The sequence below is a fragment of the Dama dama genome, chromosome 18 (genome assembly GCF_033118175.1).
Source record: "Dama dama isolate Ldn47 chromosome 18, ASM3311817v1, whole genome shotgun sequence".
In the NCBI taxonomy this organism is placed as follows: Eukaryota; Metazoa; Chordata; class Mammalia; order Artiodactyla; family Cervidae; genus Dama; species Dama dama.
In genome coordinates, this window is record NC_083698.1 from 88,394,200 (window position 1) to 88,415,675 (window position 21,476).

Consider the following 21,476-nt stretch of genomic DNA (forward strand, 5'->3'; position numbering starts at 1 on the left):
GTGGTTGTTCCTTGTGTGTGTGCTCTCCTTGGCTGGCCAGCTCTGGCTGTTGACCCTGAACCAGGCCTTGGGAGGCAGAGGCTGGCTGCGTGTCCCCTGGAGGACCGAGTCAGGTCCAGGGGAAGGGCCTGGGGCAGAGAGGCACCCCTCTGGGCCATCTATTTGGGGAGGTCTGGAATGTTGACAGAATGCTCCAAAGAAAAGGGGGCATGTCAGGGATGTGGGCTTGGTCCTCAGATTCCTGGAGAGCTGGAGGTGGGAGAGGGAGGCGGACACAGTGTTATAGAAGATTGCCCCGGGGACCACCAGGAGGCCAGTTTCTGTTCAGCCGGATCTCAAGGATGTTCTCAAAATCAGGACCTTAAAAAACAGTCACCCTTGGCTCATGCAGGAATACTCCTCAACCAGCAGGCAGGCAGAACCACAAACGAACCCAGAAACCTGTCACTCCAGCTAGGTCCTGGGTCAAAGCGGGGTCTCCTCCGTCCCTCCAGCCCGACCTTGCTTAGGGCCTCCCTCCTGAACTGGTCCCTCCTTCCTGATCCACCAGCAGCTCCCTTCCAGCTCACCACACTGCAGCCAGAGGAGGGTGGTCACATTACAGGAACTGTGTCCCTCTCTGGTCCAAGGTCCTTCTGTGGCTCCCTTCTCTCCAGACTGGTCTACGTGTCCTAACAAGGCCCCCAAAGCCCATAGGTTCAGACACCAGCCTCCCTACCCATTCATTGAAACCTCCTGCCAAGCTGGCGGCGTGCCCTTTCTCACCACACCCTCCACCTCCTACCCTCTTCACAACTTCTAGATTCCCAGACCCACGTGCTGCAGTTTGGGCCTCTGCCCTGGAACATCCTTGCCTCTCCACCGTCCTCACCTTCCTGGCCAACAGGAAGCTTTCCTGAACCCCTCCCTATCCTCCCAGACCTGCCCCCCAGCCCTCGTGCTGCCCTGGGGCAAATCTCTGATTGCATTTATTACCACTACCCTCATCTGTAACAGTGAATCTGAGGGTGGGCCTGCCCCACCAGACTGCACTCCCTGGCCTAGGAGGTCCAATACAGACAGGTGTGACCAACGAGTAAATGAGCAACTGAGTAGCCAGAGCAGGGCAAGGGAGCTTCACTCAACTGATCCCCCAGCTCTAGACTCATTCCAGACATTCGGCATGTAGCGGTGGGTTGACCAAAGAAAACCCAACACACGTGGCCTGGCTCCAAATACGTCCATCCCCCACCTCTTCACTCAAAGGATGTCTGCCTCCTGGCTCCTCTCGTCTTTCTCTTCCCCCTCAAGACCCCTCCAGGGCCTCTCTTTCTGTAAGTCCATCCCTCTCCCTGTGATATTTTTACTCTCCCCTCAGTCCCGAGAGAGTTCCTTGAGGACAGAAACTATTTTATCAATCTCGTGTCCTCAGCCTCTCCATGGCCACAGTTGATAAAGGTTGGTTGAATGGTGTGTGTGATGAATGGGGTGCTCTCACAGCTCCCTCACCTGACAGACCCTTGAAGGCGAGATCCCTTCTCAAGTTCCCAGCCATTCATGGCCATTAAGGGCCAGCTCTGTGCCAGGCACCGAGCCAGGTGCTTCTACACACATGCTTCCTCACTCTCTGCCTCCCCTCCCACCTCGCCCCAAGATGGGAGCGTTTTTCCTGCCAGGTTGCCGGCCTCCTCCTCAGCTTCTGCTGCCCTCTACCTGTGAGGTGATGTGTTTATGAATATTCAGTCCTGCTGCTCACCCTCAGTGGTAGCATGGTCCCAGCTGCTAAGCATGTAGAGACTCTGCCTCACTCAATCCTAACAGCTCTGTGAGATGGGCACAAAATTACCTAAAGAGATCAAGGTCCTGGGAATTTTGGTGATGAGTCCCAAATCATACCTCTAAGTGGCAGAGCTGAGATTCATACCACTTATGTTCAAATCATGAACCTATCACACATGTAACCACCAGATCAGACCATCCGGACAGCTCAAGTGCTCTCAATCTGCAGATCAAATGCCAGATGCCAGGACATCTGTTTGTTAGAAGGGAGGGAGAGCGAGGGGACCTTTCTCCTTCAACATGTTCATCTCAGAGTTCACTCTCTCAGGAATGTGACTCCCGTCCATCTAGCTGCACAGGCCAGAAACCTGGAAGTCATCTTGTCTATCTCCCCAAACATATCTAATACCAGTTCTGTCCGCTTTGTCTCTAAGTATCTCTTGGCTCCACCAGACTCTCACATTCCCCATTCCCACTCCCTGGGATCTGCCCACCATCATTCTCTTCCCACAATGGTTTCTTCTCCTTCAGTCCTGCCTCCTCACACAGCACAGGTCTCAACCTATCGCTAGTACATAAATTTGGCCATATCATTCTCTTGCTTAAAATCCTTCAGTGGCTTCAGAATAACTCTGTCCTCAGGATAACCTCCAAATTCTTTTTCTTTCCTTGAAGGCACTAGGTTCTCTCTAGTCCCTAAGTCTTCACACGTGCTGTTTCTCTCCCCAACAACACCCTCTTGTCCTCATCTCTACCAGCCTCATCCAGCTAGCGACCTTCTTTGTGCGCCCCCTCTCTCGCATGGGTTAGTTACACTGATGGGCGCTTCCACGTACGTTTCACATTTTAGCAATTGACACACTACTCACTAAAGAGTATCACCATTAACTTATCTATCCTTTTATTAATTGAGCAAATATGCACTAGTTGTTAACTATATGCATACATACATACACGACAGAGACTCGGACCTTACCCTGGAGAACAGAAACCGTCTCTCCTTAGGCGTCCAGACGTCTAACAGCAGCTGCCTCACCTCCGTCCAACGAAGCAGCGAACTTACCTGCGAGAGACGACTGTGCCGCGCGGACTTCTGGGAATCGTAGTCCCCGATTCTGGCCTCCCATTATGGCGCAGGCGTATTCTGAGTCAGGCGCTTCTGCTCTTAATGCGCATGTCCCAGGAGGCGGAGTGGTACAACTGCGCATGTCCAAAGCGTTGCGGGGGTTGAGGAGCCGGCCGAAGGCTGTGCGCTGCGAAGGCAGGGCTTCGGTGACACCCGGCGGTGGCTGAGGATCTCGGCTTGTCTGTGAGGATGGCGGGGAGGGGGAAGCTAATTGCCGTGATCGGAGACGAGGACACTGTGACTGGCTTCCTGCTGGGCGGCATAGGGGAGCTTAACAAGAACCGCCACCCTAATTTCCTGGTGGTGGAGAAGGATACTACCATCAATGAGATCGAAGACACTTTTCGGTAAGGTAGCCCGCGAGGCCTGGACGGGACCTTCTGCTGCCTGGTGGGAACGTGGGGAGGGGAGAAGGCTGGGGGCGGGGTTCGGCGTTGGGCTTCCAAACTTTGGCTGAAGTGTCAGACCCCGTCCTCGAGGGTGGGGGGCGGGGGTCGGTCCACCGACTGAGAGGAGGCCACTGAGGCCCAAGTTCCCTTTTGGGGCTCGGTGGGACCAGGGCTAGATCGGGTCCACAAAGGCCCCTCTCACATGACCGTGTGTCAGGAAAGAAGGGGAACAGCTCATGACCGCCGGGCACCGCCCTTTGGTCCAACCTGGCCCGCCAGAGCTGAGTTTCCAGAGTGCTCAGGCCTGGAGACGGCCACTCTCAGCTCCCAGTTCACCGGTAGAGCAGGACCCGTTCATTGCAAGCGCTCGACTCTAGTGAGTTGACCCCTAAAGGAACCACTCACTCAGTGAACACCTGGGCAGTAGGCTCGGACTTTAATGTGTTTTCATCTCCCTTAGAAGCTCACAGTCATCATGTAAGGTAGGGGTTATTCCCATTTACAGGTAAAAAAACTAAAGTTCAGAGAGGTTAAAGGCACACACTAAAGTCCTACAATTCGAAAAAAGATGGAGCAAAGATTTGAACCCAGTCTCACCTTTTCTGCCTTTCTTAAGCCAGGGCCACACTCTACTCCTTCAGCTCTTGGTCTGCTTTGGAATTTACCATTGTCCTGAGCTCAGCGGACAGAATATCAGGACAATCCTACCTTCTACTGATACCTTGCGCTTCAAATCTTCATTTCCTGTCCCGGGTTAAAAGCAGGAGCTTCAAGCTGTGGGTGCAGTCATGTCCTTTAATCCAGGAGGTGACTTGGTGACTAGAGTTGAGAGTGCCAGCCCCCTGTCCTTTCCCACACCCCTTCTCTGGAGCCCCTATGAAAGTGCTAGGAACAAACCTCTCCGGCCTGTTTTCCCCTAAACAGCCTAGCCCTGAGCTGCCGGCTAAGACTGGTTCCTATTGCCTGGGGTATGATTGGCCCTGACCCAGGAGGCTGATCTCTAAGCAGTCTGGTAAAGTGACTCAAGTTGTCATGAGAGAAGGACAAATTTTACTTCAAGTTTCCAACCAAAAGGGACCTCTGAAATCATCAAATCTAACCTGCCTTAGTGTCTGGTAAAGAGTAGCTACTCTGTAAATAGTTTTTATTTTTTAATAGTAAATAGTTTTTAATGAGTAAATAAATTAATGAATGTGTGGGTGATCACAAGAAAGTAAGAGCCCAATGCCAGGTTCCTTCTGTGTGGAAAGTATGATTCCTTCGTTACTGATTTTCTTCTTCCTATGCTGTGTTCCTGGCTCAGGCCAAACTTCCCCTCTGATCCACTCCCTGCCCTCATCAGCATAGACCATGAGTGGTCTGAACAGCACCTTCCCCCCTTAAAAATTTTTATGGGGACTTTCCTGACAGTCCAGTGGTTAAGACTCTATGCTTCCACAGCAGGGGGCATGGATTCTATCCCTGGTTGGAATACTAAGATCCCACGTGCCACGTGGTGTGGTCTTGTGTGTGTGTGTGTGTGTGTGTGTGTGTGTGTGTGTGTGTAGAAATTTAACCTGTTTCCTTTTGAAAAGTTAACATGTTCATGTGGTTTACAAATTAATAGTTGTAAATTGTAAATTTATTTGTAAATTAATATTTGTAAATTCTCAAATACACATTGAGAAGTCACAGTCTCAACCCCTGACCTCTTCTACTTCATTACTTCCTTCCTTCATCATGTATTTTTTTCCTTATCTTTCTGCTTTTTTCTTTATGCAGATACAAAGAGACTGGCACATATAGTCTTGTTGAAGGCAGCATAAGGAACGCACCAGCACGCACTCTCATCTTCATTAGCAGATCATTTGGGAGTTTTCCAGGCGGTAGGGGTGGGGTAGAAGCCATGCCCTTAGCTTTTGAATGAAATTGACTCTAAACAGAGTGGAGAGTTTAGTGTAGCACCCTTTTCTCTTGTCCACTGCGCTCTCTGGATTAAGCCCATTCCATCTGTGGCCCAGTCCACCAACTCAGAGTGGGCCGCCCTGGACTCCCTTCTCATCTCTCCTTCCAGGCAGTTTCTAAATCGGGATGACATCGGCATCATCCTTATCAACCAGTACATCGCAGAGATGGTGCGGCACGCCCTGGACGCCCACCAGCGCTCCATTCCGGCTGTGCTGGAGATCCCGTCCAAGGAGCACCCATATGATGCTGCCAAGGACTCCATCCTGCGCAGGGCCAGGGGCATGTTCACAGCCGAAGACCTGCGCTAGAGGACTCCCCTCCGCCTTGTGGCTTTTCCCCAGGCTTGCCATCAGCCCTTCTTTAAGATCTTAGCCTCTGAGTTCCAATTCCCTGCCCTTCCCATTCCACTGAGAGGCACCAGAGGTGGGGTGCTTCCAAGGTTGCTGGGGCTCTGCCATTAAAATTAAGGCCGGTTGGGGTACAGGAAACCTGAGTGTCTTCTCTCCACTACCTCTTCCCTGTGCTGTTACACAGTGTCATTGTTGATGTTAAATTAAAATAATGTTCTTGCTTCTCTCCAATCTGAGGCTGGGTGCTAGGAAGGACATGTGTGGAAGGAGGCTCTTGTGGGGGTGATTTGATTGGCAGGGCTGGAAAAGGTTTTGCCAAAGACCCAGGCCTAGAAGAGTTGGACCGGGAAGATTGTGCCAGCCTGGTCTTCTGAATTAAAGGTAACCAGTTGTGGCAGGGAGGCTTGTGTCCAGACCCCTGATGCCCCTGCTTGGCTGGGAGGGGTCGGGACCTCAAGGGATGGAAGCAGGAACCACAGCAAACCTGGAAGCCAGAGATACTCAGCTTGAGTCTGGCAAGAGGTTTGGGGGTCAAGGCTCTTAGCCAGTGGGCCCTGGCCTGAGGCTGCCTCAGCAAGCAAGGCAGGTGATGTATGCTGAGGGCATGGCCCTGTGTGAGGTGAGGCACGGTTGCCGAGTGACTGTCCCTGGGCAGCCACCTGCTGTCAGAGGGACTCTGCTTGCTGTGCTCACCCCTTGGCAGCAGGCACCCCGCTCCTGCTCCTTCCTGTGCCTCCATGTCTCGGCAACTCAACATGGACACGGTGCGGCAGAACTTCTGGAAGGAGGAATACCTGAGGGAGAAGATGTTGCGCTGCGAGTGGCACCACAAGTACGGGTCCCTGGTGAAGGCCAAGCAGAAGGCCAAGGCTGCAGCCCGTCTGCCCCTCAAGCTGCCAACCCTGCCCCCCAAAGCCCCACTCTCACCCCCACCCGCCCCCAAAGCAGTTCCTTCCAGGGCCTCCAGCCCCACCCTGGAGGCTCCTATTCAGTCAGAAATGTACCCAGTCCCGCCTGCCACCCGGGCCCTGCTGTACGAAGGCATCTCCCACGACTTCCAGGGCCGCTACCGCTACCTCAGCACCCGAAAACTGGACGTGCCAGAGAAACGCTACCTCTTTCCCATCACCACCAACTTCACATATGGCTGGCAGCTGGGTGAGCCCCAACCTCCCGGAAATTATCCACTTCACAGACACAGAGAACTTGCCACGAGCCAGGCAGCGCTCTTGGCACTAGACACACAAGACACATGGACACTCCTTTTGGGGGCATCCATCCTCGTGGAGAAACATAAGACCAAGAGAGGGCCAAGTTCCAGAGTGAAATGGCGTGATGGGCGAGGAGGCAGGGGGGTGCACGGCTTTAGGATGGATTGTCAGGAAAGGCCTCTCTCAGGACCTAGAGGCCGAGTGAGCTAACTGACAAGGGAGAGGAGTTTGGGTTTTATTCTAAGTTTAAGGGGAAGCCACAGTGAGTTTTAAGCAGGTGAATGATACTGATTTACTTAAAAAAAATCACCCTGACTATTCTGTAGGTAGTGGCCTTTTCAGGAGTAAGAACAAACTCTGACAGATGGTTGAGGTATCCTGGCAAGAAAGACGGTGGCTTGGGCTAGAGTGATTAGCAGTTGAGCTGAAATCTATTCCGCATGTGTTTTGGAGGAAGACACAATGGAACTTACTGGTGGTTTGAATGACAGAAGGAGAGAATGCAATGGCAACACGCAGGTGTTTGACTGAAGCAGCTACAGCAGGGGAGACTGGGGGTAGGGAGAGTGCTGGGGGGTGTGAAGGTCAGCGTTGGCTATGTTGTGCTGGAGGTGTCAGTGATTTGGCCCTCTGGAGCGAGGTCCGAGCTGAAGACACAGTTTTGGGAGTCATCAGAATATAGGTGCTCTTTAAAGCCTTGCCTTGAGAGTGGGTGGGCTCACCCAGGTTGCTCCAGAGGCTGGATCACTCAGGGAGAAGGTGCAGGGGTGGGGGGGACACAGTGATATGTAGACATGGTATTGGCAAGAAGGCTGTCCATCTAGATTGACTCGTGGTCGTCAACTGGGTGGGAGAGGAGCGAAGGCAATGGTGTGGTTTGAGCTTAAGAGTCAAGGTGTGGAGAGAATATGCCAGGGAGTGTCATGGGTTTGCTGCCTGATGAGGGTTCCTTTGCTGTCTGGTCATGAATTTCAAGTGAGACTACTCAGTCAGGTGTTTTCTCCAGTTCCTGCACGGAAAAGGTGGATGATTGAGGATAAACACAGTTGAAATTTGGCCTTAACAAAAAATTGCCCCAGGGCCCTAAAGGGAGAGGAAAGGGAACAATTTCCAAATGAAAGCAGGAGGTTTTGAAGCCCTGTCTGCCCCCAGAGAAGTCCAGCTCTGTCTGTCCCTGTAGCAAGCACGGATGGGAGTCCCACCACCCACCTCTGTGGAGGATTCTGAGGCTGGGGGAGGTGTTGGCACACAACTGACTGGCACTTGGCCATCACTGCTAATCCGGGTGGGCAGCCAGCCAGCTCCCGGTTTCCCTGTAACTCCCGCTTCTCAGAAGCATTTCTTTTTATTTCTGCACTTACAAAGTGGATACAACACAGGCAGACCCCTAGGGCTATGCAGGCAGAGCTCCTGTGCTCCGTGGGTTCTTTTCCCAGGAACCCACTCCTGGCCTCTGACATCTTTTCCCAGGCCCGCCGGTGAAGCAAGAGCTGGTCTTCTGCAAGATGTGCCGCATTGAATCTTTCTTCCGCAAGAATGGGGCCTTCGCGCTCCTCGATCCCCGGGATTTGGCCCTCTGACCTTGAGCAGGGCAGAGAGCTTAGGGGAGGGAAGGAGAAATAACACACCTCCTGGTGGGGCGAAGCTGCATGTGTTTCTGTGTCTGTGGCTCTCCTAGGCGCAGAGGCTGCGTTCTGGGCCTTTCTGAAACTCCCTCCGACCTGCCGGTTGCCCTCGTCCCTTTCCCTTAAACCCCCGTCTCTTTAATCATCTCCTTGAGGATTCATCAGAGACTTAGAGGGGCCTCGGAAGGATGGGCGATGCTCGTCAGGTTCCACAGCGCCGGGGGCCCACAGTAGCTGCTGGAAGTTCTGGGTGTTCCTGGGGAAAAGAGTGGCCTTGCATCCCAGATGTCAGGAAAAAGTGACCGCCACCACCCCACAAGACTCCCCTTCCAGCCCCTCACCTGGCCCCGAGGGCTCGCAGCCGCTGGGTCCTTTCCCGATGCGTTTGCCCCAGCTGTTCCCGCAGGGCGCGTCGTCGCCCTGCCGCGTCCTCCTGGGGAGGGACGGAACGCTGAGCGCCCGCGCGTGCCTCCCGGCCTCCGGGCTCGAAGCGGCCAGCAGAGGGCAGCAGCCGGGTCGGCCCGCTCCGCAGGTGTTACGGCAAGTGCGGGATACACTCCAGTCAAAGCGATCCAGATCGCTCCCAGCTCGGCCACCGGCCCCCGCCCCGGCAGGGTCGTTGTGGCCCCACCGCCTTCTCCTGGGGGTCTTGCCTGTGGTGGGAGCTGAGCTGGGCTCGGTGGGGGTTCCAGGGGGTGCACCCGGCAGTGGCGGTTCCTCGCGATGCGGAGGCGCTCCAGGACCTGCAGGAGGCGACTGTCAGCGGCCCAGCGGCCGCCCCTCGGGGCCCCACCCGCCCAGCCCGGCCGCGCACCCGGAGCCGCTGCTGCTCGCGGTCCCGCTGCCGCCGGCGTCTGGCCTCGCGGTTCAGCTCCAGCAGCCGCTTCAGAGCCGACGCCTGCTGCGCGGCGTTCATGCCCGCCGACGCCCGGTCTCTGCTCGGGGGCTCGGGCCACGCGGTCTTCGAGGTTCTGGGGGCCTCCGCCGCACCCCTCAGTCTCCCGAAGGCGCTCGGAAGCCCCGTGGAGCCGCCCAGCTCCTGCTTCGTGGGGCCAGGGCTTCCTCCTGGGCCCTGAAGCGAGGGCGGATCGCGCAGCGGGCCCAGGTCCCCTGGGAGAGCAGCGGGGCGCTCCCGCTGCCCGGAGCCCCCAGTGCATGGGGCCTCTAGCATCACCGCTCCTGGGCCTGGGAGCAGTGGCCGGGTCAGGGGCCCAGCGAGCTGAAGGGGAGCCCGCAACGCTTCCCGGAGGGGCCCCTGCGCTCCCAGGGCCGGTGCGCTGTCTCCTCTCAGGCCATGGGTCTTAACCTGCATCAGCTGGGTGGTCCTGCCCCGGGGCCCCGGGCCCTCCCTTCCCCCAGGCTCCCGCATCCGTTCCCCCAGGGACCTGCAGATGTCCCCCGGGGAGCCACCTTTCTCCCGGGGCGCCTCTCCCCGAGCCGCCTCCCAGGCTGGTGGGATACAGGCTCTGTCCTCGGAAGACTGGAGGATCTTCTCTCCCGAACCCCGAGGGGAGTCTGCACTCGGCTCCGGCTCCGGGAGGGCCTCCTTTTGCCCGCATTTGAGGCGACTCTCACTTTGACCTTGAGGCGCCCCTTTGTGCTCACCCTGGAGGCCTTCCCATCTTTGACCTTGAGAGACCTCTTCCATCAGAGCCTGAGTGGCCTCCCCACTCGGACCCTGGTTTGTCTCTCTCTTACTCTGACCCTGAGGGTCCCCCTCTCTCTGACTGTGAGGAATCTCAGTCCTCAGCAGCTTCTTCTGTTCTGCTCTCTCCTGGCCCAGCCCCTCCGGGGGACCTTGGGGTTCTGGCAGGCCCGGGGAGGGGAGGCCTGGGGGCCCTGGGGCTCCCTCAGCCAGCTTTTTCTCCTGTAGGCTCCCGGGTGTTAGGTGATGGGGCCTTTGGGGCGTGGGCTCTGCTCGGCTCCCCTCTTGCCTCTGGGCTAGGTCCTAGGAAGGAAGAACACTTTGTCCCAGGTTTGTGATGGAATCCTCCCTCCAGGGCCACTTCCCCCAGGGGAACCTGGAGCCCCCAGGGCCCCGGTCGGCCTTACTTCCATTAGGCCCCGGCCTGACTCCTACATTTGTAAAGCCCATGTTGTGCTGTGCTGTGCTTAGTCACTCAGTCATGCCTGACTCTGCAGCCTCGTGGACGATAGCCTGGGAAGCCCCAGACCCATGTATGTAGTTTAAAAGGTGCTTCAGCGATGGCCCCTTCTTCCACCTGGCTGCGGGCTTCTCACCCCAGCAGTCTCCTCCCAGGCAGACCCCACCTCTGCTATCCCCAATCTGAGAGGGGTCTTGCCCAGGAAACTTCCACCCTTTCACCTTGAACTCTGAGATTCCTGGTTCTCCAGGGCTACTGCTGGTGGTGAGGTTCAGCTCTTGGAAGCAACCTGAGGGAGAAAGACAGATGTCTGCTCATGTCCCAGCCCCTCACACACACACCCCTGAACTGGAACCAGGAAGCCCAGGGAGTCCCCAGCAGGTGAGGGGACTGAATTGAGTGGTGGTGGTAGGGTACCCTGAGGGCTGGTGTTGGAACTTCAAGGCCTTCCCAGCTCACCATTCCACCTTTATTTACACTGCCTGCTATGTGTCTGCTTGTCAGGTTGGCCTGCCAACAGCTGACCCCATCTTCCTCATCCTCTCAGCCAAGGACCACCTTGGAGGAACCTATACACTGTCTTCCTCAAAACTGCCAGAGGCAGCCCAGGAGCAGGAAGGGACTGTCTGCCAGGGTCACCAGTCCCTCTTAAGGACACCCCTACTTTGTTCTTGTGTGCCTGTCCAGCCCCACAATAGGCGCCTGACTTTTCTATTGTTAAGGATAATCCTCTTTAGCTCTTTCTTGGTTTCTGGACATCAAAATCAAATGAAATTCAAGAAGTGGAATTTTAGGCCAGAGACTAGTCTAAAAACTGCAAGTCTTTATAATTAACAAAAGGAATCTAAAAAAAGAGATGAAATGTCACTGCTCCTTTGCAGCTGTGGAGGAAGGAGCATCGTTTTGCATTCATAAAACCACTTAAAAGAACCTGATTTCATAAGGTCTTAAATTGAGAACTCTCATAAGAAATGCCATCTTTATGCAACATGGATGTGTGAATATTCATAACAGTAACCAAATAGGAATGTTCTCTGTGAAAACAAATCTGTCTTTGGAAGAATTTTGAACAAAGACATCTGGTAAGAGTCCCAAGCCTTCAGAAATTATTGCCATGAACTGTGAAAATAACCTCCAACCCCGTCCCTCTGTAATTCTGATCTGTTGTCTTACTGGATCATTTATTTTACTGGTTATAATACTGTAATAGATATCTTCTGCCGATGTAGTCCCAAGAGATAATATACTTGTAAAGTTTCTGTCGATCAGAAAATAATCATTTGTACCTTCCTCCTCTCGCCTGTACACGATGTCACAATTAAAAAGCTTGTGACTTTGCCAGGCTTATTATTTAACCAATCATTTGAGAGCCTGTTTCATTTAAATGAACAGACCCAGGGTTCATAGCATTCATCCTGATGAATTCTAATCACCTATTTATTGTCACACTCTCTCACTAGGCTGTGATCTTCTCGGAGATGAGGACAAGTGACTGGCCAAGTCACTTTTGTGCCCTGTATCTCCCCAGTGCCTGGCATGAGGGTGGCAGCTTGGAGCTGCCATTCCATTCTGTCCCTGCTGGAGGACAGGGAGGACAGACAGCCATTCCCAGCACTCTCTCCTCTGAGCCCCAGCTTAGCTTCAGAATCCTCCTGGACACAGTGCCTGAGATGGCTGGCACCAATCAGGTGGAGTTGGCATAGAAAAGAAAACCTGGGGCTTCCCAGGTGGCTCAGTGGTAAAGAATCTGCCTGCCAAGGCAGGAGACGTGGGTTCGATCCCTGATCCGGGAATATCCCACAGGCGGTGGAGCGACTAAGCCTGTGCTCTAGAGCCTGGGAGCAGCAAGTATGGAGCCCAAGTGCCACAACCACTGAAGCCTGTACTCTGAACCAAGAGAAGCCTCTGTGATGAGAAGCCTGAACCACAGCTAGAGAGTAACCTCTGCTTGCTACAACTAGAGAAAAGCCTGTGCAGCAATGAAGACCCAGCACAGCCAAACATACCTACATAAATAAAATTATTTTTTTATAAAAGAAAACCTACTTTTTGTCCCTGGTTGCCCCTGGCACCCCCACAAAAAGGTATGAGAGGAAGAATAGGTAAGGATGAACCAGAATCCCGGGACTTGGGGTGATGGCTTCCCGGCTTGTCCCAACCTAAGCTCACAGCATCTATTTCACTGAATTCAACCCAGGGGCTTCTGTTCTCCTGGCTGCCAACCCCTCCTGTCAAAGTACCAGATGTGGGCCCTTCCGAAGGCAAGCCAGGGCTCTCCTGCCTTGGGTCTGCATCCAGGCTGGCTTCCCTCAGATCCAGGGCTGATGGCGGGTCCGCTGCCCGACCCCTGCAGGAATGCAAGGACTGCCTCAGGCATACCTCTTGTTTCTGGTTCTGCTGCCAGGGGGGTTGGGGGGTGTAGGACTCCCCACCCACGGCAGGCTACAGGAGTCTTCCCACCCCATCACCCAAACTCAGTCCATGGCAGCCTCCTCTCACCCACCACTGGATGCTACGAGCTGGAACTTGAGGTTATCCTTTTCAGGGACTGTGGGGCAACCATGTGGGTTCAACTGAGTAAAAGCCCCAGGAGGAGTTAGGGGCATGAGGAGGGGTCACTGGGCAGGGCTCTGGAGAGCTACAGGGCAAAGGGTCCTGGGTTTGGTCACTTTGTGTGGCAACATGGAGTGGACCGAATTCCATGGAGACTTACCCCTCCAGGAGCTGATGGTTCTGGCTTAGGGAGTCCTCAGTCTGGGGTGGTGGGCACAGCCTGGAATTCTGGAAGGATTGGGGGGTGCCCCAGCCCACATGGCATCATCCCCCAATGTGGTAGGCAGCCTCTAAAACAGCTCCTAGGGATCCATCTTCTGGCTTCTGTGCCCTTGTGTGACCCCTCTCCTTTCCCTCCAAGTCAAGGAGCTTAGAGACGGATCCCTCCTATCCACTCCAGCCTTCAGATGAGACTGCAGCCCTGGCCAAAAATGTTGGCTGGACACTTCCTCAGTAGTCATGACTAACACCCACTCCTGCTACAGCTACTAACCTGCCCAAAGGGCCTCAGGCAGCAGGGTGCTGAGCCAGGACTGGGAAGCACATCTCAGTTCCAGTCACCACAGCACCATCCTTCCCAGGGTGGCAGGCCAGAGGGAGAGCCACCAGCCCTGAAGGGAGGGACTTGGGGCTGGGGCTACTCAGGGTCCCATCTCAGGGGCACCCTGAGCGTCAGCACCTCTGTCTTCTGGGCCCCATCAGACCTGCTTTCCTCTCTCACTGTAGCCATAGCTAAAGGCATGGTGTTACCATGTAGTTGATTGGACTAGAACAGTTCATTATGGAACAGTAACAGGCCGGAACGGTCCTGTATGTCCAGCAGGGTGCTAAACCCTCTACACAGATGAGTTCACGGGCCTCCCAGCAGCCCTCTGAAAAGAGCTCTTATCTTCCCCGTCCTGTAGCCGAGGAAGGAAACAGGCTTCCAGTCCACAGGAAGCATCAGAACGGAGATGTGAACTGAGATCTGTCTCCAAAGCCCACGTTCCTTCCACTTCTAGGCCACTGCAAGTGCCCCACTGTCTCACTGACCCCCCAACTCTCAGCCGAGCCCCAGCTCACCCCACTCGACAGCCGCTCAGAGTTGTCATCTGTCCTGCTCTGGGGCTTTCTGCGCTGGTTCTGTGTGTGCTGGACCTGGGCCCTTAGGTCACAGAACTGGGCCCAGGGTGGCCAGAAGAGGCCCAGGCCTGCCCCAGTCAGCAGCTCCAAATCCCACAGGAGCTGCAGGAAGGTGGGGTGCTGGGATGTGAGGGGGCACTCGCCCCACCCTCTGCCGCACCCCCTGGCCAGCCAGTCCCTACCTGCTCCTGGGCCCGCCGGCTCCGCTCCATCTGCAGCAGCACGTTGGGCAGTTCCAGGACTGATGGGCAGGCTTGGCCCTCTTGCACCTGGGGAGGCAAGGTGGAATCAGACCCCACGGACACCTGCCCACTCAGAGACGGTGCCCCGTGGCCCTTACCTGCTGCAGGGCAGCCCGGAGCTGGTCTAGGCCTGCAGGGCACCGGAAGAGGTGCTGGTACAGGGCCAAAGCCTGCTTGGGGCTACAAGGGAGCCCTAGGCCCCCCAGGGTGGCTGCCTGCTCCATGGCATTGGGGGCCTGGGAGGGTGTTCCCCACCCCCTACTCCCTGCTACTCCTGGAGAAGAGAAGGACCAGGAACTGGGGACAGGGGCGAGAAGGAGACAAAGGCTCCTGAGCTCATTAACACAGGGCCCTGACATCTGACCCAGGCCTGGACCTCAGCCAAGTCTCCTAGAGACGCTGGCCTGACTTGGATCCAGGTTTCTTGGCCACGTGGGTGGCAGTGTGGGGTGAGGACTGTGACTCTGACAGAGAGAGGTGTGTGCAGGTGCTCGTTTGCAGCCCCACATGAGCATCTGCTTTATGTATGCAATTGACCCTTAAACAACACAGGGATTAGGGGCCCTGACCCTCCCTGCAGTCAAAAATCCACATATAAGTTACAATCTGCCCTCTGTATCCAAGGATTCAAGCTATCGGGGAGGGTGTAGTACTGTAGTATTTACTACTGAAAAAAATTCTGAGTATAAGTGCATCTGTGTAGTTCAAAGCCATGTTGTTCAAATGTCAACTATATATACGGAGTCCCGAGAGGCACAAGTAAGAGTCATTTCCTGGGTAGTTGTCTCTGAGGGGCAGCAAGGGAAAAGGGTTAGCCATGTCATCTTTGATCAGAAGGGTGATCAGCACAGTGAAAGCCCCAGTGGCCATTGGTCCCACAGGCTGTGTTAGTCAACAGGACCATTTACATTTCAGGACAGCTAGGCATGGACCCTGCAAGTGGAGAGCTTGTGCCAGGAGGGGTGGCAGAAGAGACTAAACAGGCTCTTGCAAATATGGGTGAAATTCTGAAAGCAGCAGGCTGCGGCTTCACGTATGTGGTAAAAACAACTGTTTTGGGGGCTGACATAAATGACTTCAATACTGTCAATGACATCCACAAACAATATTTCCAGCGTAGTTTTCCTGCTTGAGCTGCTTACCAGGTTGCTGCTTTGCCCAAAGGAGACTCTGTTGTGCAAGGACCTCTCAGCATAGCATGATTCTAAGTGGGCCCAGTGTTATTTAGTCTGGAATTTTAATATTTTTAAACTAATGGCTTAATCTGTTGGAAAGTGTGAGAGAGTAATTTCCTAGGCAGGTTGATAAGAAGTCTGGGGGTCCCCAAGGAGAGAGAGGTCTGGAATATTCAAGGAGGAAGAAAGGACAAACTTTTTTACTTTTTTCCTTTACATTCCTTAGGATTATATAACAATAATGTATCCTGCCTGAGGACAGTCTTTGGATTAAACCCTCTGGCTAATTCTGTTATCTTAAAACATAAATTATGGGAGTAGGTCTGGTCTTTACAAGGATGTATCCTGCCTGAGGACAGTCTTTGGATTAAACCTTCTGGCCAACTCTGTTATCTTAAAATGTAAATTATGGGAGTAGGTCTGGTGAGGTCTTTACAACCTCCAGACATTCTTTGGATGCATTAGAGAGTATATAACTCCATTGCTAACACTAGCAAAGGGGTACTCTTTCTACCCCCTTCTGATGTCCATGTCAGAAGCTTTCTCTATCTCCTTTATACTTTAATAAAACTGTATTGCACAAAAGCTCTGAGTGATCCAGCCTCGTCTCTGGCCCCAGATTGAATTCTTCTCCTCCGGAGGCCAAGAACCCCGGCGTCTTTGCGTGATTCAGAAACAACCTTTCAAGTGTAAGGTTGAAATATTAGGAAAATACAATACCATGTACTATAAAATAAGGGGAACTGAACATTAATTGAAGATTAATGATGAATCTAGTTACCAATAGTATAAATTACACTTCTATAACACTTGTATTGCTGGATGTGGGAAAACAGACATGCCTTACTTAACTCAGAAAAATAAAAGTAGAAGGGAATAACATGTAGGAAAGATGAGTTACTATTCCTCAGGAAATAAGAATGAGCACATCTAATTCAATTAAACTCTTAATTTAATGATGTGAACTATTTTGTTATGTCAGATCTGTGATTCTGCTTTTACTTGAGTAAAATTAAAGTTTGAATGTGGTAAAGGAGAAGAAACTGGACCAAATTTTACAGAGATAATATTTTTCTAATGGAAGTAAAATAGCACGCAGATTAAAAAAAAAAAAACACCCCAAACTGTATATATGAAGCTTGCAACTGCATTATAGATGTGAAATATAACCAATACTTTGGCCACCTGATGCGAAGACCCAACTCACTGGAAAAGACCCTGATATTGGGAAAGATTGAAGGCAGGAGAAGGAGACAACAGAGGATGAAACAGTTGGACGGCATCACCAACTCAATGGACATAAGTCTGAGCAAATTCTGGGTCTTGGTGAAGGACAGGGAAGCCTCGTGTGCTGCAGTCCACAGGGTCTCACAGAGTCAGACATGACTTAGCGACTGAACAACATGCCCAAACAGGCAGCAGTTCCCAACAGCTTACTGTCTGCCAGGACACAAGACGCTGCTGTGGACATGTGATCCTTCCTTGAAGCAACTCTGTGAAGTAACTGGTATCATCTTCATCCCCACTTCACAGACGAGAAGACCAGGCCCCAGAGAGTAAGCTGCTGTAACTATCACAGGGCATTGTCTCCCTCATCTGGAGACACACAGCCCAAGAAAGAGGCTCCAGGAAAATGTGGTCTCTAATGCTTGCTCCAAACTGTCCGTGGTCACTCCCCACAACACAGGAGATAAAGTGGGTGAGGACACGTATGGGATGGTCTGTCATCTTCCCCTGCTGTCAGAAGTATCCTGGCCTGCCTACGTCTTGTAACAGCTCTGTGAAAGGGGCCCCAGTGGAAGCAGGCTGAACAAGCAGGCAGAGGGTCTCAGTTCAGCCCAATGCCCTGCCTTCAACCCTGTTGGAATACTGGGGGCCCCACCAAGAGAACTGAGTCCCCCAACCCCAATTGTTTAGCTAAGGTCCCTAAAATATCAAGATCACATAACTGATAGGTGGCAGAGAGAACTCAGAGTTCTCTTTGAAAAGAGACTTTCCTTGTCAAAAAAGGAGATTTTTCTTTTTTTCGATTTCAGACTCCAAGTTCTTTTCCCTATAAGGATGTCTTTGAAAGTTACCCATGTGTCCCCTGCCCCCATGTCCATCAGGGGTGGGTGTAGCTGCAAACACACACAGAGTACGTGCATGGGTTTATCTGGGCTTCTGAGGGGTGTGTGTGTGTAGTCCATCATGGGTCTGCATGTCATCACATACATACTGTCTTTCCTCTTCCTCACCCCAGGCGCGGGGTCCCTGTGTCACCAGATCTTAGAGTGGCCCACAGGGTGCCTGAGCACTCAATATCCCCGAAACCACAAGGAAAGGGGATGCAACATGGGGACTGAGCCCCTTCTCCGGGCTCCTCAGCCCCTGCACGATTGCACAAGGATCCACAGAAGCCCCTGCAGAGGGGTCACAGGCTGTGCCTACGACATGTAAGCACAGGGCTGGGATGGCACTCCTGGGTCGTCCTCCTGCCCACAGCAGGGTTTCCCAGGCAGCCCAGGGTGTGGCAGGCAGGGCAGCCCAGGGATGCAGGCTCAGAGAGTGTGTAAGGTCCGGGTCTGAGTCCCCACAGCTGCCACCACCCCAATTCTGGGACACTGATCTCTGGACCCCACGTTCCAAACAGCCCCCCTCACCACCACCCCAGCACCAGGAAGAAGCACATATACACACAAAGAAACCTTAGGCTGGACCCTAAGTTTACTGTTTCCGATGCAACACAGCTGGGGTCTTTGTGAGAGCCACGCCCAGCCTCCCAGCACCCAGGCAGGGTAAGAAGTGCTAGCCAAGGGGAGACTTCATGCCCGGTGAGTCCTGGTCGGTGTCGTCCTGGCTCAGGTTGGCCCCTGGGGCTCCCAGCTGGGGTTGTGCGGAGTGCTGGGCAGCTGGTCCCCAGTGAGCAGGACTGGGGGGCAGGCCTCGGGTGAGATACAGTGGGCCTCGTGCTCCACGAGGCCCGCCGGGCACTGGCAGCCGGGGATGCAGGGTCGCACACAGTGGGCTGCCAGCTCCCCCAGGGGGATGTGCCGGTTGAAGCAGGTGCGGGGACAGGGTGGGCCACACTCATCAAACACGAAGCCGCGTTCCAGGGGGCAGCCCACCACTGCAGACGGAATGGAAGGCAGGGTCACCGTCCAGTCTCCAGGCTCCCCTCCAACCCCGTGACCCTCCCTGAACCTTCCCTGTCCAGACCTGAGCCCTCCGTGTCACCCCCTCCCCCAGCTTGCCCTGGGCACTGCCCCCTCACCACAGAGTGTGGGGCCCCGCCAGGCCGGTGTCACCCCTGCACGGCGACAGTGGCTGGCATAGGCTTCCAGAGCATCGCAGAGGCAGGCGTCAGCAGAGGAACCGGGCCCGCAAGCACAGAGGTCATACACGCAGGCGGCAAAGAAGGGGTCTGGTGGCACCACAGCATGGCAGCGGCTGAACGGGGCAGACTTCAGCACCGCACACCGGGCGTTGGCCTCACGCCTGGCACGGTACCCTGCTGCCCGGCATGGATCCACCTCACGGCCCTTGGAACAGGGCCGACCAGGTCCTGGGCCCTCTGGGACCTAGGTGGGGAAGGCGGCCCTGATATGACAGCATCCACTGGCAGCTGACCTCCGTATGCTATGTTCTTCCAAGTGTTTTGCACCAGATGTTTTGTTTTAGCCTCAAAAACTTCCTTACAAGAACAGCAAAGAAAGCATCAGCTACTTTTCCTTAAAAGTAAGTGTCTTGTTAAGTGTCTTGTCCAAGACTTAGAGTCAGTGAGTGATGAAGCAGGTCTTGGGGATTCAGTTGATGAGATCCCTTCCAACAGGCCCACCCCATCCAGCACTGTAACAGGCAAGAAGACTCCAAACCTTACTGGAAGCCCCAAAGCCCAACCCCTCCCCCTTTCCTTACCAGAGGGCTGCTCTGACACTCAGGCTCAACTGTGCCTCCCCCAGCCTCTCACTTCTGTGCAACTCACCTGCCAGCTATTCCCAAACGCAGCCTCAGTGGGCCGGAGCAGCTCCTCAGGGTCCTGCAGGTCATCCTGGGCAAAGCCATTGAAGTTGCCACAGAGCCCACACATGTGGCCCCGGTAGGAGCCAGGCACTCTCACCTCCACCTGGGACCGCCCATCCCACAGCACCTGTGCAGAGAGGCGGGGACTGGAGAGCAGGAGAAAGCCAGGGGCCCCAGGAAGCCCAGGGCCCATCCCAGTGGTGTGTCAGCATGCCCCCTGCAGGAGGGGAGGAGAAAGGACAGGTGGGGTGCCTCATGGAAGGGAGGCTTGCTCTGGCCAAGGCCAGGAAGGCACCTCAGGAGGGCACCTTCTCCCGTCATCATCCCTGAGCTAGGCTTCCCCGTGAAATGCAACCCACTTTCAGAGATTCACTCCCTCAAGGGCATTCAGGCCTTACAGAGGACAAACCACAAGTAGAGTCTGGTATCCTAAGTTTTCGTGTGTGCTAAGTCGCTTCAGTCGTGTCTGACTTTGTGCGACCCCCATGGACTACAGCCCACCAGGCTCCTCTGTCCATGGGATTCTCTAGGCAAGAATACTGGAGTGGGTTGCCGTGCCCTCCTCCAGGGGATCTTCCCAACCCAGGGATCAAACCTGCATCTTTTATGTTTCCTGCACTGGCAGGCAGGTTCTTTACCACTAGTATCACCTGGGAAGCCCCATCCTAAGTGTGGATAAGCCTTATTTTGTGGACTTACAAATGTGCTTGTGGCTGGAGGCAGGGGAGTGAATTACTCTTTGACATGGGAATTGGAATCTCTGAAACCATCATCTAGGAGAGGATAGTTGACATTGTCTCCCCACCCCACCCTCCTCTGGTTTGACTATGGGAAAGCTGAGGCCCAGAGGACAGGCTTAAGGCAATGGCCTAAGAGCCCCAGCACATCGGTGGCTGGACACCAGGCTCAGAACTCCTTTCATCACACCTGGAGTTCTCTAGCTCTGATTCCTCTTCCCCCTGGAATCCCGCAGAACTCTCTAAGCTCCTTGGCCTCATGGCCTGGCAGGTAGTTGGTATTCCCCCTCCTACAGGACAGGCCTGGGGCGCCCCCTGCCCGACACTGGCCCAGGCCGCACCTGGAGGCCCGGCTGGGAGTGCAGCACCACCGTGTGTCCCCGAAGCTCCACGTAGAACAGCGGTTCCTGCAGGAAGGGCAAGGCCACGGGGCGGCCATCCACCTAGAGGAGAAGGGACGTGGGAGGAGGAGCGAGGTCAGGACAGAGGAGGGGACAGCGCCGACTGACCGGTCCCCGGATCCTTGGCTCCACTGACCGTGACCTCCCTGCCCTGCAGCAGCCGCACGGCCACGTCTCCCAGCAGCACAGCCACCTCTTGGGTCCAGGACACGCCGCTCAGGCCCCGGTCATCGTTGGCCACGTGCACGCTGCGGGTGGGAGGCCCGGGTTTAGGGGTCAGCAGGGCCGGGTGTGGGGGGCGAGCAGGGAGAAAGGCAGAGGGAGCGGCGCACCTGAAGTCCCCGCCACGGCAGTCCTTGGCCAGCACGTAGCTGCAGCTGCCCTGGAAGTGCAGCAGGCGGCCGTCGAAGGTGCGGTAATGAGGGTCTCCGAAGGCCATGCAGGAAGCGGGCCGGGGCAGGCAGCGGGGACAGCAGCTGCCGGGACTCAGGGCGGGGGCCTCGTCCTGGCCTCCGCCCCGCACACGATCAGATACGCCGCGCTCCCGGCCGGGCCCCATGCTGAGCCTCCCCGGAGGACCGAGCATCGCCGGGGAGGCTCCCGGGCTCCCGAGCCCCTGCTGGCGGGGGTCAGGACGCCCCCTCGTGGCCGTGTCAGACACTGCACGACCCGGGCGAGCCCCTCTCCTACTTCCCCGGTGCTCCAGGTGGGCGGTGCCACGCGCCCACCATCC

The 21,476-nt window shown here is 54.9% G+C and overlaps 4 protein-coding genes and 1 long non-coding RNA gene across 6 annotated transcripts in view; 3 read left to right on the plus strand and 2 right to left on the minus strand.

Moving 5' to 3' along the window:
* The first annotated feature begins 2,959 nt into the window (after positions 1–2,959).
* On the plus strand, positions 2,960–5,801 carry ATP6V1F (ATPase H+ transporting V1 subunit F). The gene is made up of 2 exons (XM_061165752.1): positions 2,960–3,231; positions 5,327–5,801. The coding sequence occupies exons 1-2, from the start codon at positions 3,074–3,076 to the stop codon at positions 5,526–5,528; spliced, it is 360 nt and encodes a 119-aa protein (XP_061021735.1). The 5' UTR covers positions 2,960–3,073; the 3' UTR covers positions 5,529–5,801.
* A 140-nt stretch (positions 5,802–5,941) lies between these two features.
* Positions 5,942–8,379, plus strand: SPMIP1 (sperm microtubule inner protein 1). Of its 2 annotated transcripts, XM_061165751.1 has the most exons (3): positions 5,942–6,402; positions 6,632–6,728; positions 8,252–8,379. In XM_061165751.1, exons 1-3 carry the CDS (start codon positions 6,160–6,162, stop codon positions 8,359–8,361), a joined length of 450 nt encoding a protein of 149 aa, XP_061021734.1. In that variant the 5' UTR covers positions 5,942–6,159; the 3' UTR covers positions 8,362–8,379. The 2 variants fall into 2 exon arrangements, with proteins under 2 accessions (XP_061021734.1, XP_061021733.1); XM_061165750.1 differs by having other exon boundaries at positions 5,942–6,728.
* A 151-nt stretch (positions 8,380–8,530) lies between these two features.
* Positions 8,531–10,526, minus strand: LOC133072466 (collagen alpha-1(I) chain-like). The gene is made up of 5 exons (XM_061165749.1): positions 10,459–10,526; positions 9,221–10,354; positions 9,060–9,149; positions 8,748–8,839; positions 8,531–8,662 (listed from the first exon to the last, which is right to left on the minus strand). Exons 1-5 carry the CDS (start codon positions 10,462–10,464, stop codon positions 8,545–8,547), a joined length of 1,440 nt encoding a protein of 479 aa, XP_061021732.1. The 5' UTR covers positions 10,465–10,526; the 3' UTR covers positions 8,531–8,544.
* Positions 9,458–21,476, minus strand: part of KCP (kielin cysteine rich BMP regulator) — a 37,913-nt gene continuing 25,894 nt past the window's right edge. Inside the window, exons 35-44 of the mRNA XM_061165748.1 lie at positions 21,076–21,248; positions 20,880–20,991; positions 20,684–20,785; positions 19,568–19,732; positions 14,369–14,455; positions 14,127–14,288; positions 13,225–13,292; positions 12,752–12,858; positions 10,733–10,800; positions 9,458–9,591 (exon numbers count right to left, since the gene is read on the minus strand). Of these exons, the coding sequence (XP_061021731.1) occupies positions 9,577–9,591; positions 10,733–10,800; positions 12,752–12,858; positions 13,225–13,292; positions 14,127–14,288; positions 14,369–14,455; positions 19,568–19,732; positions 20,684–20,785; positions 20,880–20,991; positions 21,076–21,248 (1,059 nt within the window). The 3' untranslated portion in view covers positions 9,458–9,576. The remainder of the gene's footprint in view (positions 9,592–10,732; positions 10,801–12,751; positions 12,859–13,224; positions 13,293–14,126; positions 14,289–14,368; positions 14,456–19,567; positions 19,733–20,683; positions 20,786–20,879; positions 20,992–21,075; positions 21,249–21,476) is intronic.
* Positions 10,526–12,526, plus strand: LOC133072470 (uncharacterized). The gene is made up of 4 exons (XR_009696741.1): positions 10,526–10,584; positions 10,762–10,892; positions 11,016–11,593; positions 11,972–12,526. It is a non-coding gene; the product is annotated as an uncharacterized LOC133072470 (long non-coding RNA).